The 17,971-nt window shown below is 51.9% G+C and overlaps 2 protein-coding genes across 8 annotated transcripts in view; one reads left to right on the top strand and one right to left on the bottom strand.

The window, feature by feature from the left end:
- Positions 1-16,059, bottom strand: part of TPCN1 (two pore segment channel 1) — a 61,174-nt gene extending 45,115 nt beyond the window's left edge. For 3 of the 6 annotated variants that reach the window (XM_087424175.1, XM_087424174.1, XM_087424171.1), the window contains exons 1-3: positions 15,914-16,059; positions 13,136-13,372; positions 1,822-1,905 (exon numbers count right to left, since the gene is read on the bottom strand). In XM_087424175.1, the coding sequence (XP_087280301.1) occupies positions 1,822-1,905; positions 13,136-13,247 (196 nt within the window). In that variant the 5' untranslated portion in view covers positions 13,248-13,372; positions 15,914-16,059. The remainder of the gene's footprint in view (positions 1-1,821; positions 1,906-13,135; positions 13,373-15,913) is intronic. The other 3 variants (XM_087424172.1, XM_087424173.1, XM_004429954.2) reach the window with 3 other exon arrangements.
- Positions 16,060-16,451: 392 nt separating this feature from the next.
- Positions 16,452-17,971, top strand: part of DRC10 (dynein regulatory complex subunit 10) — a 28,009-nt gene continuing 26,489 nt past the window's right edge. For both annotated transcript variants that reach the window (XM_004430129.3, XM_087424184.1), the window contains exon 1: positions 16,452-16,535. The gene's annotated coding sequence lies outside the window, so the exon portion shown is untranslated. The remainder of the gene's footprint in view (positions 16,536-17,971) is intronic.

Below are 17,971 nucleotides of genomic sequence, written 5' to 3' on the forward strand. Positions count from 1 at the left end.
AACCAAACGGGCCTGGAGGCTGAGTAGCTTTGGTACAGATAAAACCCGGGCCCTGTCGAGGCAACCAGCCTGGCTCCAGGATGCGCAGTAAAAACTGCGATTCCAAACAACAAGGCAGGCCAGCCAGTGTGAACAGCTGAGCCCGAAAGAGGGGACCCTGGGGAGTCACAGAGAGAAGACGTCGCACCTGCTGACGACCACCCGCAAGTGAAAGCCGGCGTACCCGGCAGCTTGGAGTGGCTCAAAGCCATCAGCCAGCACGGAGCACAGTTGCTCTGCCCAAGCTGGTTTTCAGCAAGAGCCAAAAGACTACAAAAAAAATAAAAAATAAAATCCTAATCTAACAAAAAGAGAGATTCACAAGAGAGAAAGGCGGCCTACGAATGGGGGGTGGGGGGTGAGCTCCGATGTGAGGAGGGTGGGAACTGAGCACCCCTGGCTGACACGGCAACTACAAGACACGTGGGGCTCCTGGAGAACGGCAAGGCGCTGAAAGAGATCGGAGCGTCCTAAGAGCAGGCTGCTCCCCGGGGAAGCAGAGGCCAGGCCCCGCCCGGGCTATTTCTGATCTGATCACATGTGAGTGAGTCTCCTTGTCACCCCAGATGGCTCAGGGGCTGGCCAAGCTGTGACAAAGAGAGTCACTTGGGACCCTGGGTGTTTTTAGAACCTGGTGACTCACTCCCAGATATACTACCTCACATCTATTTACTCAGCACCCAGGGTGTGTGTAGAAAAGACGTGGTTCCTGCCTTTGCAAAACCTGTGCAAGCGGAAAGAAGCCCAGCCGTGTAACACAGCAGCACCCAAAACAAAAGCACCGACTCAGGCAGTGCCCCGGGTTGGGCACCATACTCCCCTCCTTGTCCAACCCAGCCACCTCGAATGGGCCTCACGGAGACACAGGGAGAAATCCACCAACAGGTTAAACCCGGATTGAAGGGAACAGGATTTACAAAACCCAACTCGACGTTGGATGAACTGAGGGCTATTAATCACACTGTGAGAGGATGCTTTGCCAAATCAGCCCTCCTGCCCATATTCTAAATTATCTACTTCACCAAAATTCCATTTTTCCACAACCTTTAGGAATCCATCATGGCACAAAGCAAACCCTGATTCGGTACATAAGACATTCATCCAATCCACCCAGTGCAGGCGCTGGGGCGCGAGCGGGCCTCTGTGCACGGAGAGCAGGGGTGGAGGCGACGGCAGCAAGCACATTCAGAGAACAGACTACCACCCTACCCGGTTAGGGAGGGCTCATGGAGAGGAGGACAGGGCCTCCAGCTGAAGAAACGTGAAGGGGAGATGGATCACAAGCAAGAGGCAGCAGCCCACGGGGAGGTTTGGTAGTAAAGTGGTTTAAATGAAAGAATAAGTGAGATGATGTGATTATTAAATAAATGAGACTATACGAGCAGTCCCAGGTTTTAAGACTTTTGATTGCTGTTTCTGATTTCTGGGGTGGAGTAAAAGAAGGCCAGCCAGCCAGCCAGCCAGGAGTGTAAGTGAGACGAAATTTCTCATGGCCTGGAAAGTGCTGGGGCCACTGCCAGGCCTCTGGGGCCGGGCAGGGACGGCGGGTCAGAGGGTCAGAACACGTGGTCTTCAAGGGCTTCATCTTTCAGGCCCTCCAAGAACTTGGCCTCACCTTCACCAAGTGAGAGGATCTAAGCTCATGGTTTCCTTATCTATACGGTGAAGTTAATGAAACTTTCAAGGCCACTAGAGGCTGGGCGGAGAAATGTGTCCTCTGGGCAAGGCCTGAAAACAGAAGAGGCAGGTCTGCGATCAGAGAGCCAGACATGTGTGGCCTACCAACATTTCCTGAGCACATGAGCCCCACTGCTCCACTGTCTGCCTGTGCACATCTCTTCCTTCCCCAGGCCTCAACCTGCACATCTGAAAAACAGAGATAAACACTGTTACTCACAAGGGCTGTTAGGATAAACCATCTGCATAAACATCATAGCACACATCCCTCCCAACTGCAGTCAGGTGTAACAGTGCTCGCTGTCCCTAACAGAGTGATGAGAAGGGCTCTGGGGAACACTTACACCCGACTGTGGCATAAAGGACACTGATTTGCAGCTATTGGATTCACTGTCAGCCAGGGAGCAGGCTGAGACCCATGGAGCACTCATGGGAGACATTTGCAAGTCTTCCAAATGAAGGCCGAAGCCACCCAACGTTCACCTACGAGATTCCCAGGACATAACTTGAGTCTTCCACAGGAAAACAAAAGCCCTATAAAAAAAAGACACTCCTGCAATATTATGCTCTTGCTTACTTCTAGAGCTAAAATACACAGGGAAAGAGATCAAAAACAATTTTGTTAATTTGTAATCCAAATACCCTAGTTGTATTCCAAGACGCCAATTCCTCAATACATGAGGGGTGGTTATGAGGACAGAATCCAACTCTCCTTTTCTCCACTGAGGAGAAATACAAGACGTCCAGACTTTACCCGGAAGGAGGATAAATACAGTTGGTTCTCGCTTCCTGGCTGAGCAGACTGAGAACTTCCTTATCAATCCTCGATCTGAATGGACTGCGTAGGGGGTTGTGTCAGTGTACGGGACCAAAGCAGAAACTTATCTGCCGGATACCGTCAGAAGCCATGCCTTTTTAAACCAGGAGAGGAGGTCCTCTCTGATCCTAAGAGCTCTGCACGGTGGGATGAGGAAAGGCACGGTGGGTGGGGCCAGAACACAGAACATACTCATCCCACCTCCGCCCTTCCTTCACTAACCACTTTCTCCTGGCCAGACACAGAGCCTGATGTTTCTGATCTAAGAGGCAGCCTCCTCCTCCGCAGGCCGGGTGAGCCTGTGAAAGTGGCCGTCAGTGCATTATGTCCTGATGTGTCCTGAGTGCCTGGCAGGAGGCAGGGACCGCGCTGAGCTTCAGGGCTGTACAGACGAGCCAGCCCTGGGAAGTCCAGAGGCTGGTCAGGGGACAGACACAGGAGGAGAGAAAAATGCCACATCTGGTTCCTGCCACTACAGGACATCCTGTGAGTCTCCTCTCCACCCACCTCCCAATCTCCAGGGAAAAAAGTAATCCCTATTCAGGGCTGCCCCACCCCAGTGTCTCTAACAAAGGACATCGCAGTGGCTAGAGGCGGCATCCAGAGTTGGCAGGAGGTCAGAAGGAAGACAGTCCATCATCCTGTCACTTTCTGGCCTAAACACATGAAGTAGCGTCCATGGCCTACTCAACCAAGTCCACCTCCTGCGACTGGCATTCTAGGCTCTCCATCAAACAGGTCCACCTGCTCTGACCGCCACCCTAATAATAAGGCCAACATCCACCGAGCACTCGCTCTGGTATGAGCCAGGCACTGTGCTAACTGTTTGAAGCACGTCATCTTCTTTAAACCTCCGAACAGCCCTCTAAGGTGGTACTGGTGTTAGTTTCCTTTTACGGATGAAGAAACCGATGATTGGAGAGGTTATGTCAAGTGGCCAAGGTCCCACAGCAGTAAATGGAGTGCTGGATTCAAATTCAGCTGGTTTGACCCAAGAATGCACGCTCTCAGCCATGCCCCAGATCCAGCCTACCCCAGCACACTGATCTCTGGCCTGCACAGCGGAGGTCACACCCCTCCTTACCTCTGCCCATGCCTTTCCCTCCCCCGGGTGTCCGGTCCCTCTCCCCAGCACTCCCAACTCCCACCTGCCCCTAAATTCCACTTGTCCAGAGGCTCATCTGCTGCTCCCCTAGCTGAGCCTCCGTCGTCATTTGTTCCCTCCACTCCTGCTGCCATGCCTGCCATACCATCAGAATTTACTCCAAGGGCCACATGCTCAAATGCCTACAGGCACCGGGCAGGTAACAAACATGGGAGCTGGGGTGTGTGAGACCACAGGCGTTATGTGCTCACGCTGTGACCAAGCTTAATACCTGCTTAACACGCCGTTCAGGCCAAACAAAACAGGTCCCACCACGCCCCGGGGCCACCACCATGCCAGCTGGTCTCGACACCCATTTCCACCACTCTTTGCAGGGCAGCCTGAGCAAATTTTCAGACACTCCCCTGAAATGTGATCATGTCACTCCCCTGTTTCAAGCACTCTCTGAGGCTTCGCCATCACCCCAGGATGAAGTCTCAACTCCTTGGCATGGTCGCGGGGGTGGAGGGGTGGAGGTGGAGAGACCCTCCAAGATCCGGATCCAATCTCTCCTCCCCACCCTCCAACCCAAGCACCCCCCAACCCACCCACCCACTCCCAGGCATCTACACCTCTGCTCCCTGCTCCTCTCCTCTGGGACAGTCTCGCACTTCCTGTCCGTCTCTTTCAAGACTCAGTGCGTTCAGGTGTAATCTCTCTAAAGCCTTTCCTGACGCTGCTCCCTCCGGGAATCAAGCAGACTGACTCCATCTCCTGCCCCGACTCCACCTCCTTGGCAAGCCACTCTCACCTCCACCGCCCACCCCTACTCTCCCCTCCTCTAGATCCTTCCACGGTTATGACATACTCTGCAAAAGCAGCACATTACATACTCATTTGTCTCACTGCCAACCAGACTACGAATCCTTCACAAGCCGTAACTACGTCTGCTACATTTCTTGTAACCTCCACAGCAGTTGTTCTAAGTTCTTAAGAAATACGTGTCAGCCAGCTGAAAAACTATACTTCACTTTTCCGTTGACAAGAAGGCAACGATTACAAAAAGAACTAGAAGACGACTAGCTATTAAACTATTTTTTTAACTTGTAAGGCCCACTTGAATCTTTATTACACATCTCAAAGTCAAAGCTTAAAAAAAAGAGTCCCAGCCAACTTGGATCAAATAGCTGAGAAAAGAGGAGATGGTCGTGAGGTTGGATAGGATGAAGAGAAGAAGAAAGAATGGGAAACGGGCCCTCCGGCAGAGAGAGAATCACATGAACTACAACCGCAGAGGAAGGAAAGAATAAACAAACAGAAGATGATAGGGTTCTCAAAAGATGCGCCCACCTGTTTTGCCCGCTCATCCTCACCTGCCTGGCCTGGCTCGACACTTCCACCCTCCAGCTCCAGTCTCGACTCCAAAGGTGTGTGAAATCTGGTCTCTCTCTTGGCAAAGCACACGGAGGCAGAGAGGAAGCTCCCCACCAGTTCTGAGTCCCCCTGAATGCCATCTGGAGGCGCAGAGGACTTCCCGGGCCATGAAGAGTTCGCTGGTTGGTTCTGTACTGTTTCTTTATTTTGAAGCAGTTTGTTCCGAACAGAAAGCAAAGGCTGGGGCTGGCCCCGTGGCTTAGTGGTTAAGTGCCCGCGCCTGGGTTCGGATCCCGGGAGCGCACCCACGCACCGCTCGTCAGGCCACGCTGAGGCGGCGTCCCACATACAGCAACTAGAAGGGTGTGCAGCTATGACATACAACTATCTGCTGGGGCTTTGGGGAGAAAAAGGGAAAGAAAAGGAGGAGGATTGGAAATAGATGTTAGCTCAGGGCCAGTCTTCCTCAGCAAAAAGAGGAGGATTGGTATGGATGTTAACTCAGGGCTGATCTTCCTCACAAAAAAAAAAAAAAAGACAAAAAAAAAAGAAAGCAAAGGCTGAATTGGTAGGTTCTCTCTTGGAGGTCATAAAGTGGCAGCCCGCTGACTAGACTATACTCGGCTGGCTATGTTTAAGAAATACGAATTCGGGCAGGCCCCGTGGCTTAGCGGTTAAGTGCGCATGCTCCGCTACTGGCAGCCCGGGTTCGGATCCTGGGCGCGCACCGACGCACTGCTTCTCTGGCCATGTTGAGGCCACGTCCCACATACAGCAACTAGAAGGATGTGCAGCTATGACATACAACTATCTACCGGGGCTTTGGGGAAAAAAAGGAGGAGGACTGGCAATAGATGTTAGCTCAGAGCCGGTCTTCCTCAGCAAAAAGAGGAGGATTAGCATGGATGTTAGCTCAGGGCTGATCTCCCTCACAAAAAAAAAGAAATACGAATTGGTTGCCACTATTTAAAAATCAGAAGACTTGCGATGAGAAGTGTAGGTGCTGACTTCTCTGTAAACATTGGAAAATGTGGCACCAACCAGCCTGTGACCCTACAGGGTAACGAATGGCCACAGGGAAGTAGCAGCCGCCCCTGTAGACAGCGTACACTCTCCAGAGTGTCCCAGGGCAGCCAAGCTCTCAGGTCCTTGCTACAAGGTCACTTCAGCTGAACAGGATCCTCACAAGTGCTCTGAATAGAGGAAGAACTCTCCATTTGCACAACTAGATAAGGACCCCTAACCAAAACAAACACAGCAAAGGGGTCCCCAGGTGAGAAAGGCAACCCCAGCAACAATGGCCGAAATCGGTTATCCAGTCTAGGCCCCCATGGTTATCCACGCTCCAGGCAAGCCCCGATGTGGGGTCACCTGCCCCTGGGAACCAGTGACCTCGGGGGTCACCCTCCTCAGCAACCCCAGCCAGCCTTTTGAGTCTCATGCCCTACTCCAAGGCTGGGCCTCCTTTGGCCTTTCTTTCCCATTCCCAAATCTTGACTCCTATGAGTTCCCATCTTCAGCCCAAACCGTCTTGTTCCAACCACCATGATGTACAATTTAGCCAAACGCCTGTGCAGGGGAAGAGTTGGGAAGGGCATGCCTTGAGGGGACAGCTGTTGATTTCACGGCTGGGTGAAATCGCGGCTGTCCTTTGTGCCCTGGTTCTCTTCCTCTTGCCCGTTCTCCTAGTTTCTCTGCGATGATCCAATACAGCTTGTATGATGAAACGCCATCAGTTTTGCTATTTTTATAACATGAAAGGGAGCTCCAGGTACAGAAGTCCGATTTAGAATAACATGCCTTGTAGGAAATAAAAGTTTTATTTAAAAAAAAAAAAAGAAGCTAGAGATAGAAACCAACTTCCTCTTGGAAAAGAAACTTCAACCTAAAATTCTACGTCTTCCACAGAGCTTTACTTCACAGCGTGGGCACATCAGCTAAGAGGTTGAGTTCTGGAGTCGGAAGACACGGGTTCAAATGCTGCCGCTGGCACTTCCTGGACGCGTGACCCTTGGGTAAGTTTCGACCTCTCAGAGCGTCAGTCTTCTCTTCTGTCCGATAAGGATACTACAAACACTGACCCCATGGATCTATTGGGAGGACCCAGTGAGAGAGCCAGCACAGGCAAAGTGCTTTTGGACACTGCCTGGTACACAGCAGGGTCTCAGTGCCCATGAGCCGTTATTTTTATTGCATACGACCTTACTCAGCTTGGACTGATGGGGAGAGAAGGGAGAGAGGCAGGAAATAAGGGAATTCCCCCAGCAAAGGGACAAGAATGGAGAGCTGTCCCGGGGGCTCCCTGAGCATGAAGGTGGGATGGGCACAGTCCTGGGACCAACATGTGTCCAGGGCTTGATCCTGGTACTTCCTCTGAAGAGCGTGGGTTTCAGTCCTGGGCCACCGTGCTGTCATTCGAGGCAGCCCCAGGAGGGCACTGCAACCAGGAGCCACCAGAGGCACACTGCTGTGAGCCATCAGGGCCCTCCATGTTCCCTCCCTGACTTGGAGACTGAGGCGGCGACTGTTCTGGCTCATGAGGCGCTCTGACAGCAAATGTGAGCTGAGCCCCCCCAAGGCAGGGGTGAAGAGCAGCGCGGAGCGCCCCACCCAGCTGCCACCACTGCCATTTCAACGCGGCAGCTTTCGGCACGCGGAGGGGAGAGATGGCATTTCACGGCAGGGGGGCCTGAGGCAACAGACAGGACCCCCATGAAGACTTGGGGGGTTGAGGGAGTGACAGGCTTCAAGTCTCGGTTAGAACGCGGGAACCCAGCATGCCGGGTGCTTGCTCATTTTAATTGGTGCCTCCGCCGGCCTGGTGACACCTGGCATCCTGCCTCGGCGAGGCCCTAAGAAAGCCAGGGGAATGACTCTGGCAGAGCCAAACGCCCAAGCTCCCTGCGAGGCTGTGAAAATCTAACTGCTGTTTCGTCTCCAGCTGCCCTGCTGCCTCCGCTTTCCTGCTTGGCGGTGGCCACCCACCGTGCCAGGAGGGAGGCAAAAAGGATTGGGATCTTGGCCCGGGTCCAGGACCCCTGCTCATGCACCATGATATTCCCAAGAAGCCCAATCTCTGGCCATGATAATAATGCCATGACAGGCCGAGCACTTACCCTGGGCATCGCACACAGGATCTCACTAAATCCCAACAACTCTACTGGGAGATGCTATCATGCTCCCACTCTACAGACGAGGAGGCTGAGGCTTGGAGAAGCTAAGCCCCGTACCCAGCTAGGATTGGAAGCCTGGAGCTTGACTCCAGAGCCTGCATGCTTAACCACTCCACCACCCAGGGTATCACAAGTGACAGAAGCTAGGCAAGTCCCTTGGGCTTCCCTCTTTGGCAAATACACGGAGATGCTTGGTCAGAGAAAGAACCACGGGCACAGATCTCTGCGATGGACAGCCCACCTTGGGGTTCACCATCTTTGGGTCTACAGCCCCACTGCTCTTTCCCTGCTCATCTTGGCTACACCTGCGCTAAGGCCGACAACTCTGGCCCACCTGGACTGAGCCTGGTACCAGCTGGCTCTGGCTGCATGAAGACTGTGGCCCTCCGCATTGCGAGACACTGCAATGGGTCCTAGGTAACTCCCGATGGTGTACTGGGCATCAGGGTGAGGAGGAGGGGGCTCCTCTGCTCTGTTACCTTAGGCCTTACCTCTGCACGGCCTGTCACCTGGAAACCACGAACCAGCACCAAAGGAGCCCATGAGACTAAGTGCCCTATTGAAGCCTCAGCCACCTCCTGTGCCCCTAATCCTTCTTTCACCCAGAAAAGGCAAACACTGCAGGCCCATCTTAGGCAGCTGTTGGGTTTAAAGGCAACGAAAAGGCAAAAGTTGAGTGCGACCATTAATTCCCCTGGAAAATCCCCTGTATTGCCCGCAACGTTCAGACTCCACGGTCTAGTGGCGGTCTGGACCACAGCCTGATGTGCAGTGCAGACTGTGGGCTATCTCTAGACCGCACTGTCAAACGCCAGCCCCACCAACTGTTCTCAAGGTTATTCCTAATTCCCAGGCTTCAAATACCTCTGCTCATACCTGCCTCCTTTATCAACCTGACATCTTCTGCCGGTGAGTCACTCATTAGCATTTCGGCAGCCACTCTTATAGCCCAGAGATGTCTGAGTCTTGGATAAAATCCATCCTCGCCCATATAAGGAAAAAAAATCCAAACCCTCCAGTTTCCTGCAGGGATAATGCCCCAGCATAGGTCATCCCTAGCACAGGGCCAAAGGTCATAGGCAGCACAGCCAGGTTCCTGGGTACCTGCCTCTGAGGAAAGGGCAGGCGTGTTATCGGCTGAATTGTGTCCCCCTAAATTCCTATGTAGAAGTCCTACCCCCAGGACCTCAGAATGTGGCTGAATTTGGAGACAGAGATTTTAAAGAGCTAATTCAGGTAAAATGAGGTCATATGGGTGGGCCCTAATCCAATCTGACTGGTTTCCTTATAAGAAGAGATTAGGACACAGACTGAGGGATGAGCATGTGAGGATACAGTGAGAAGGCGGCCGTCTACAGGTCAAGGAGAGAGGTCTCAGAAGAAACCAACCCTGCTGACACCTTGATCTTGGGCTTCCAGCCTCCGGAACTGGAACAATAAATTTCTGTTGCTTAAGCCCCCGGTCTGTGGTGTTTTGTCATGGCAGTCCGAGCACACTACGGCAAGGAGTATGTAGATACAGAGCCAGAGGAAGGCATTGGCCACAGCTGCTGGCCAGGGCGGAGGCCCAGGCTCGATCAAGGCTCACGCCCTTAGAAAGCTGGCTTAGCTCTCAATGGCTCATGCCCTTGTAGCTGCCAACCCTGCTGAAGGCCTCTGTGTGCATTCTGCCAACTCCTTAATACCTCAGTGGTTTGCATCAGCCCCAGACTGGGGTGATGACGGCAACTCCAGGACAATCAGCTGGGTTGGGAGAAACGAGACTCAAACCACTGCTTAGGAGGAGAGCCAGGAGGAGATGCTGCCCACCTCCAACAGGCTCCACAGACAACCACTCCCGGGAGCTACAAGGCCCCAGAAACCCAACTAGATTTATTTCAACCATGGTTTCTTGAGTACCTTCTATTGCAGACATAGCCAGGAGATTCGAAGATGAATGGAACTCAGGGCCTAGTAATTACCACACAGTAAGCTACTTGTAATAATGGAATCCAGATACCAGCACAGAAAAGGGCAGTGAGTAGCCCTGTCAGGAAGGAGGGTGTTCAGTGAAAGCTTCAAAGAGATGGGATTATCAGCAGGATTTTCAAGACGAAACTGGAGCTCATGAGCAAACAAGAGGCTGGGAAAGCACTCCAGAGTCACCAGCCAGGCGGAAAGCTCTAAGAATGCACCAGGGGGCCGGCCCCGTAGCTTAGCAGTTAAGTGCACGCGCTCTGCTGCTGGCAGCCAGGGTTCGGATCCTGGGCGCGCACCGACGCACCGCTTCTCCGGCCATGCTGAGGCCGCGTCCCACATACAGCAACTAGAAGGATGTGCAGCTATGATATACAACTATCTACTGGAGCTTTAGGGAGAAAAAGGAGGAGGATTGGCAATAGATGTTAGCTCAGAGCCGGTCTTCCTCAGCAAAAAGAGGAGGATTAGCATGGATGTTAGCTCAGGGCTGATCTTCCTCACACACACATACACACACAAGAATGCACCAGGGATTCACAGAACTAGAAGCGGTGTGGCGTCGTGGGCTAAGACAGGAAACGGGACTGGTCAGGCAAGAAGGCGCTAGAACACACAAGGCCTCGTTCACAGCTAAGGAGCCTGACCTACATCCTCTAGGGGATGGGAAGGTCCTGGGGAGCTTCAAGCCAGGGAAATGGCCAGGTCAGATTTGTGTTTTAGACAGACCGTTCAGGCAGCAGGGACAGGGGACCTTGGGTGGAAGGTCAACGCCAAAATCCAAGCGTGAAAGGACGAAGGCCTACATAAGGCAGAGCAGGCCTCCTCTGGAATCTCCTTTCCTCAGAGAGGCCCCACGGTTTTCCCAGCCGGGCTCCCTGGATCACACCCATTAGTTCTTAGAGGTTTCAGCAAATGACCCAGGAAGAGGGTGAGAGAGGAAACTGAGGCGCTAACACACTTTGGCGCCAAAAGCACAACTTCCCTGGACTCTGTCAGTTTCATATTTCTCTTTTCTTAAGAAACAAACCAAAATAAGTCCCCAACTTCGCCAAGATAAGAACAGCCTCACTGGTGGCCTGTCCAAGGCTGGTTTCATTGGCTAGTTGGCCTACTTCCCACTCATCAAGCTCCATCAACAGTTCAAAACCTGATCCTGACACAGAACTAGCTGCCCTTCCCACTTTCATCCCGCAGGAGAGCTGGATGCCCTGCCATCAGCTCTGATACTCTGCAAGGACTTGAAAGTGGCACCCACGACAATGGCCAGGATTCTAATTTAGACTCTTGAGCCTGGCTATTTCCAGAATGATCCACACTCTGAGTATGCCAACCACCCTCCCTTTCCATCCATTCCCTTGTTGGCCCTGGACGCACCCGCCTTTACATCCCTTTCCCCAAAGCACTTTACACGGTGGCATGAGAGCGGAGAGTGAGAGGCATTACTGCTTACTGGTTGTGTGATCGTGGACAAGTTCCTTAACCTCTCTGTGGCTGATTCTTCCTCTGTAAACTGGAGATAATAACAATAACTCTCTCTTGAGGTTATATGATGAGATAATATATGCAAATACCACGGGCCAGCATTCACATTTATTAAAGACTTGTGGAGCAAAAAGGAGAAGTGGGAAAAGGAGAGGGAGGAGAGGAGAGGAAAAAAGGGAGGAGGAGGAAGGGAAGGAACTTTGGAGTCAGACAGACCTGGGTTCAAATCTCTGCTCAACCACGTGCTTGGCTGTGTGACCTTGGGCAAGTTACTTAACCTCTCTGACTTAGTCTCCTCCTCTGTAAAACAGGGATAATACCGCCTACTTTGAAAAGGATCTTAGTGAAGGTAACAGATGAGAAAGAGCCTACCACTTAGCTTGAGAGCTCTAGGGCATTTAAGAAGTGTGCCTGAAATCAGAGCCACTGGTTTCTCAGCCCTGAATGGTGCTTAGAGAAAAATCTGGTTTACATTCTAACCTTCCTGGACCACCAGCTCTGCCGCCCTAGACAGGGTGAACGGCAGGGGAGAGGCCAGGCTACAGGGAGCCAGGCCGCCCGCTGCACTCCCATCTACAGCAACACTGCTCTCCTTCATCACTTCTGAGGGGAGGCTGCTGAGCTCCGGTACCCAACTGTGTTCTCTCCGGACAAAGGAGACGGCAGAGCCAGGCTCGTCTTTCCCCGCACCCAGTGTCTTCACTTGTGAACTGGAGGAGGGCAATACCCCTCTGTCCTAGCTCCGGAGCACAGGGCGGGTGGAACACCCATTGGCTAAGGAGACCACAAAGCACCAGTCCCTGCCATCTTAGGACCCTCCACAAAGGGAAAGTTATTTTAAGCCTCTCCTGGGCCCAAGGCCTGAGCAAATGAAGCAAACCGCTTCGGGACAAAGACCAGAAAGGTTTTTAAGGCCTCTCGTTCTTCCAGCAACACATTTAAAATTTTAAAAATTTAAAGCTCGCAACCTCTCTTGGGTTCCCTTTGTGCTAGGCTTTGGTTTAGAGGAAGACAAAGCAAAACCCCAAACCCTCAAATCAATGGATCCTGGCAGAGGCTTGCCCCTTTCCACCCCATTCTGGCAACGCAGGCACCAAGCTCCAACGGAAAGCAGCAGTCAACTCCGCTCTCCTGCCAACAGTTTCAGGTTGGGGCAGACGGAGGCGGGTGTTGAAATCGGTTTCCTTTTTTAACAAGGAACTGGGCAGGGAAGTTCCTGGGCAAGGAACCTAGCCTGGGAGCAGGTTAACCTGAAGTCCCCGCCAAGCATCCCCGAACAAAGCCAGAGTACTCAGGTGCCAGGGAGGCAAGGCGCTGATGGGAGCGAGGGCCCCGGGAGGGCAGAGCAGCCCCCGGAAGCATCCAGAAGCTGGGATTAGGACCCCACAGTCTCCCAGTAGTTTGTGAGAACCTGGGGCCAAATGTGGGGTCAGGAATTAGGGTACACACATCTACTATCAGACCACCACGCCCACAACTCGCCCCTTGAAATAGAAAAGTTGCCCCCCACCAGCCCACCCCATGTCTTACTTCTGCTGGGCAGCTCCTCTCGGCCCAGGCTGTTGGACGGAGCCAGCGGGGCACTGCCACCCTCGTCCAGGGTCAGGATGAGGGGCACGTCGTCATCCAAACTCACAGCCATGCTCTCTTCTCCTACAGCCCTCAGGATGCGATGTCCAGGGCTTCAAACAGCCTCTGCTTGGAGCTCCCTTTCAAAGCCACTGGCCCAGAGGTGCTTCTCAGAAACTCCTCCATTAGAGACATCTTCTAGACAATAAAAGATAGACAGGGATAAAGAGAGAGATACAGATGAAAAAGAAAGAGAGACGATTATCAGAATACAACCACTACTGATGAAAATGTTCTGGAATTAGATGGTGGCGATGGTTGCATAACCTTGTGAATATACTAAAGACCACTGAATTGCACCCTTTAAATTGGTGGATTTTATGGTATGTGAATTATATCTCAAAAAATAAAGAAAAATATTGCAATATAATAGCATTCAAATATGGGGAAAAACTCTGCAAGAACAAAATCTGAAAGTTAGGGGTAATTATGTCTGGGGCTTCAGATTCTGCTATGTTCCCCTCCAACCACCTTATGCTGGTGTTTTGAGTTCTGTAAAGATTTGAGACTTAAAAAAATACAACTATTAAAATAATAGTAGCTAACACTCAGTGAGCACTTACTGTGTACCAGGTATTCTTACAGCAATTTTTAAGTAAAGCTGATTGAAACTTTATTAATAGACAGGTAGGATTATTATCCTCCATTACAGAGGGGGAGACTTTAGGCTCAGAGAAGTTAAGTAACTTGCCCAAGAACCCACAGCTATAAAGTCAGGCTTTGAACTATGCAATCTGACTCCAGACCCGAGCTCCTAGCCACTACACTACGATTCCTCCAAGTCCTAGCCCTGGCGTTCAGGCAGCACCTCGCCCCAATGACCCGTAAAGAGGCAGGGTGCCAGGTCATCTATGCTCGCCCACAGCCTTCTCATATAGGTGTTGTTCTCCTCGATTTAGAAGCTTGAGGAGGAGGGCGAAGAGAACAAGAGTGTTTTTTTAAATGATGTCCAGAGTCACACAGCAAAAGCGCTCATCCTGAACTCTCAACTGAAAACGCTCAGAACTAGGCAGTTACAGGTCCTATTTATACACATTCCCATTTCCGCTGAGGAGGGCCAACAGAAAAGCAAAGACTCAGCAGATCTGATAGCAGACCTTTGACCTTGAAAACAGCAGCACATTCCTTCCTCCAGCTGGACCCTTCTGGGCTTAGTCAACTTTGCCTCCCAACTCGCCCACTGAATGGCCACCTGGAAATTGACCTCTTCCACAAATCATCAGCATAACCCCAAGCAGACTCCTGTGCATCAACATCTTCTCAAAACAAGGTAGCAAAAGTGAGCACCATTCCCTTTACTGCTAAGCCTGCAGCTCTCAGCCCCGCAAACTTCCTGTGAGATTTTTTAACATTTCCTCCAGATCTGGGGACCTATTCTGCTTTTAAATCTCAGTTGTGGGGAGACAGAAGAGGAAACCCCAAATGAGACACTACCGTTAGACTGTCTTAAGAATTACGTGTTTTGGGGCTTTTTTTTTTTTTCTTGGTTTAACGTTCTACCACAGGTATTTTCAAACATACTCAGAAGTAGAGAGAACATGTAAATGAATTTCTTTGTATCCATCACTCAGCTTTGACAATTATCAATATCTTTGTCATTCTTTCTCGAATTTATTTTGAGGACTCTATTAACCATCTGAACTCAAGAAGAGGTTTCTGATCATTATCATCATAACGGCTAGTGGCTTTCATTGTAACTGTTTAATATATAACTGCTTGTATGCATTGTCTTGGCCCTGTGGCTCTCAACTGGGGTGATTTTGTACCCTGGGAGACACTAGCAACATATGGAGACATTTTTGATTGTCACAACTTGGGGGTGGGGGGGTTAGAGGGAGAGGCCAGGAACGCAGCGGAACATCCTACAATGCACAGGTGAGTCCCACCACAACACAGAAACATGTCGCTGAGAACGTCAGTAGTGCTGCTGTTCAGAAATCCTATTTCATTAATATCCCCACTTTACAGATGAGGAAGCTGAGGCTTGGAGGAGTTAACTCAACTTGCCTCTTGTAGGTAAACAGCAGGGAAGTGGTGGAAACCAGAGTCGAATCCGAACAGATGAATTCAGGGACCTTTCCCGGCTGGACCCTATACCACCTCCCAGGAACAGGCTCCCAATTTGAATTCAAGCCCATCGTGTTACAGAGAGGGAAAAGTGAGGCCCAGAGGGGACAAGCCACTTGACCAAGGTCACACAGTGCAGGACTCCTGAGTCCCAGCCCCGTGTTCCTTCCGCGGGCTTTGCTTCTGGCTCTCTAGAGGACCCAGAAGGGAAGGGTCACCCCTGGGGACACGTCCCAGGAAAGAGGGCCAGCAGCCTGACCGGGGCACGAGTCTCTGGCGGGCTGGGTCGCCTGAGGGCGCCAGGAAGAGGAGCAGATGAGGGAGGAGGAGAGGGGAGAGAAGTGCGGGCTCGGGCTCCACGTGCTCCAGCCCCGGTCTGGGCCCCGCGTGGGGGTCGCCCCGGGAAGCCAGGGGGCGAGCAGAGGGGGTACAAAGCCCGGGCCCGGGCTGGAGCGAGAGAAGCCCAGCGATGACTTCCCCGCAGCCCCTCTGGGCCCGCCCAGCCCGCCTCCCACACCCCAGCGCCCAGCCGCAACCCCTTACTCCGCGCCCTCTGTCCCCTGACCCCTGCCCTCTCAGGCAGCCCAGCCCCCGTCCCCCTCGGATTCTTACACGCGCCGCCCCAGCAACCCGGACCGCGCGCCAGGGTCCGCACCGCGCAGCCCAGACCGCCGGCGCCGCCGCCGCCGCCGCCGCCGCCAAAGCCGCGAGCCCGGAGCTCTTGCAGCCGCCGCCGCTTCAGCCGCTGCCACCACAGCAGCTGCGCCAGCTCTCGCGTCCACCTCCTACCGTCCCCTCAACCCCAGAGGCCCCGCCCCATTTCCCCTCCGCCACGGCCTATTGGCTACCTAGGCTGCCACGGTGAACTCTGATTGGCCAAGCCTCACGTCCTTCTCCAGTTCTCGCCCGCTGCCGAGGCAGGACTCCCTACCCGCCTCCTTGTAAAGGGGCGGGACAAAGAAGCTCCGCCCCTTCCCCTTCTGCTCTCCCCGCCTTACTCGTTCGGCCCAACCCAGAGGGCGTCCCGGGTCTTTCAATTGCTGGAGGGTCAGAGAGACGGTACTCCTGATTGGTCAGGCCTCAGGAGGTGGGGCGAACTGGGCGGAACAAGGAATTGAATGGTGAAGAGGAAAGTCAGTCAGACGCCGAGTCCCGCCTTCCGAGGTGGGTAACCTAGCAACGCAGGTACCGCGGAGGTAACTGTGAGTAGAGAAACCAGGAGCTCTGCGAGCAGGTGAGTGACCAGGTGGGGAAGGGCTAGAGATGAGGGGGAGATGTGGAATGGGGTCTACCCGCTATCCTTTGGCTCCGTGAAGAATCAGTAGCCCGCAAGGCGATCCTGTCCCCGCCCCAGGACCCTGCTCTCCAGCCCCTGCCTCTGTCTGGACCTCCCCCTCGACCGCCTGCGAGGACCACTGGACACCCTCTTCGGTGTCTCTGCCTCTCGCCTGCCCGTCCGCGTGTCCACTGCATGGTCCCGCTTCCTCATCCGTAAAACGTGGGTGATACTAGTCAAATGGAGTCGCATCATAGTTAACTAATTTCAAGTCAAACATAGGTGGTGGGGGTGAGAGGGTAGTTTATAAGCCCCCTCCCACTCTACCCAACGGCCAGACGTTCCAGCATGAGCGTGCAGTGAAAGGCATCTCACTTGAGTGAGTGTTAAAGTTAGGTCATTTTGATTATACCAATTTTTGCCTTTAGAGTTTAACTCCCACCCTTGTCCTTAAAATGTGATTTTGTTGCACATACTTAAGACAAAGGGTTTGTTGTGAGGACTGAATGAGGTAAGGCAATGGAGAGCTTGGCATGGAGCCCAGCAACGTAGTAAGTGCTCATTTAATAGTAGCAATTTTTTTCTAAAACTCACCCATCCTTGACTCTTCTGGCTTAAAACAATTCCAAGGGAGTTATCGTATTCCATATCTTACATATTCATATATTCAACAAGTATTTACTGAGTGCCTACTACTGGGTGCAAGGGTAGAGCAACCAATAAAAAACTTTATTTCTCCCCCCATGGAGTTTGTCTAATGTGGGAGAGAGTCATTAGTCAAATAATATACAGATAAATGTAAAGTGACACCTGTGGAGATTCACTTCCAGAATGATGGAGTGAGGAGGTTGACAAATCCTTTCCTCAAAAAGCAATTATAGTCCATCGATGGATGAATGGATAACTAAAATGTGGTATACGTACAATGGTATATTATTCAACTTTTAAAAGGAATGAAATTCTGATAAATGCTACAACATGGATGAACCTTGAAGACATAATGCTGAGTGAAAGAAGCCAGACACAAAATGACAAATATTGTATGATTCCACTTATATAAGGTACCTAGACTAGTCAAAGTCATAGAGACAGAAAGTAGAATAGTGGTTGACAGGGGCTGAGGGGAGGGGGAAATGGAGAGTTAGTGTTTAATGGGTACAGAGTTTCAGTTTGGGATGATGAAAAAGTTCTGGAGATGGACAGTGGTGACGGTTGCACGTAGATGTGAATGTAACAATGTTAATGCCACTGAACTGTACACCTAAAATGGTTACAATGGTAAACTTTATATGATGTATATTTTACCACAATAAAGAAAAAGCAACTATGAAGCTGAACAAAACTATCTAGCGCTATATTAGCACTCTGAAAATCAACCAAAGGCATACAACAAA

The sequence above is a fragment of the Ceratotherium simum genome, chromosome 35, assembly GCF_057802395.1.
Source record: "Ceratotherium simum simum isolate JZ-2026a chromosome 35, ASM5780239v1, whole genome shotgun sequence".
Classification (NCBI taxonomy): domain Eukaryota; kingdom Metazoa; phylum Chordata; class Mammalia; order Perissodactyla; family Rhinocerotidae; genus Ceratotherium; species Ceratotherium simum.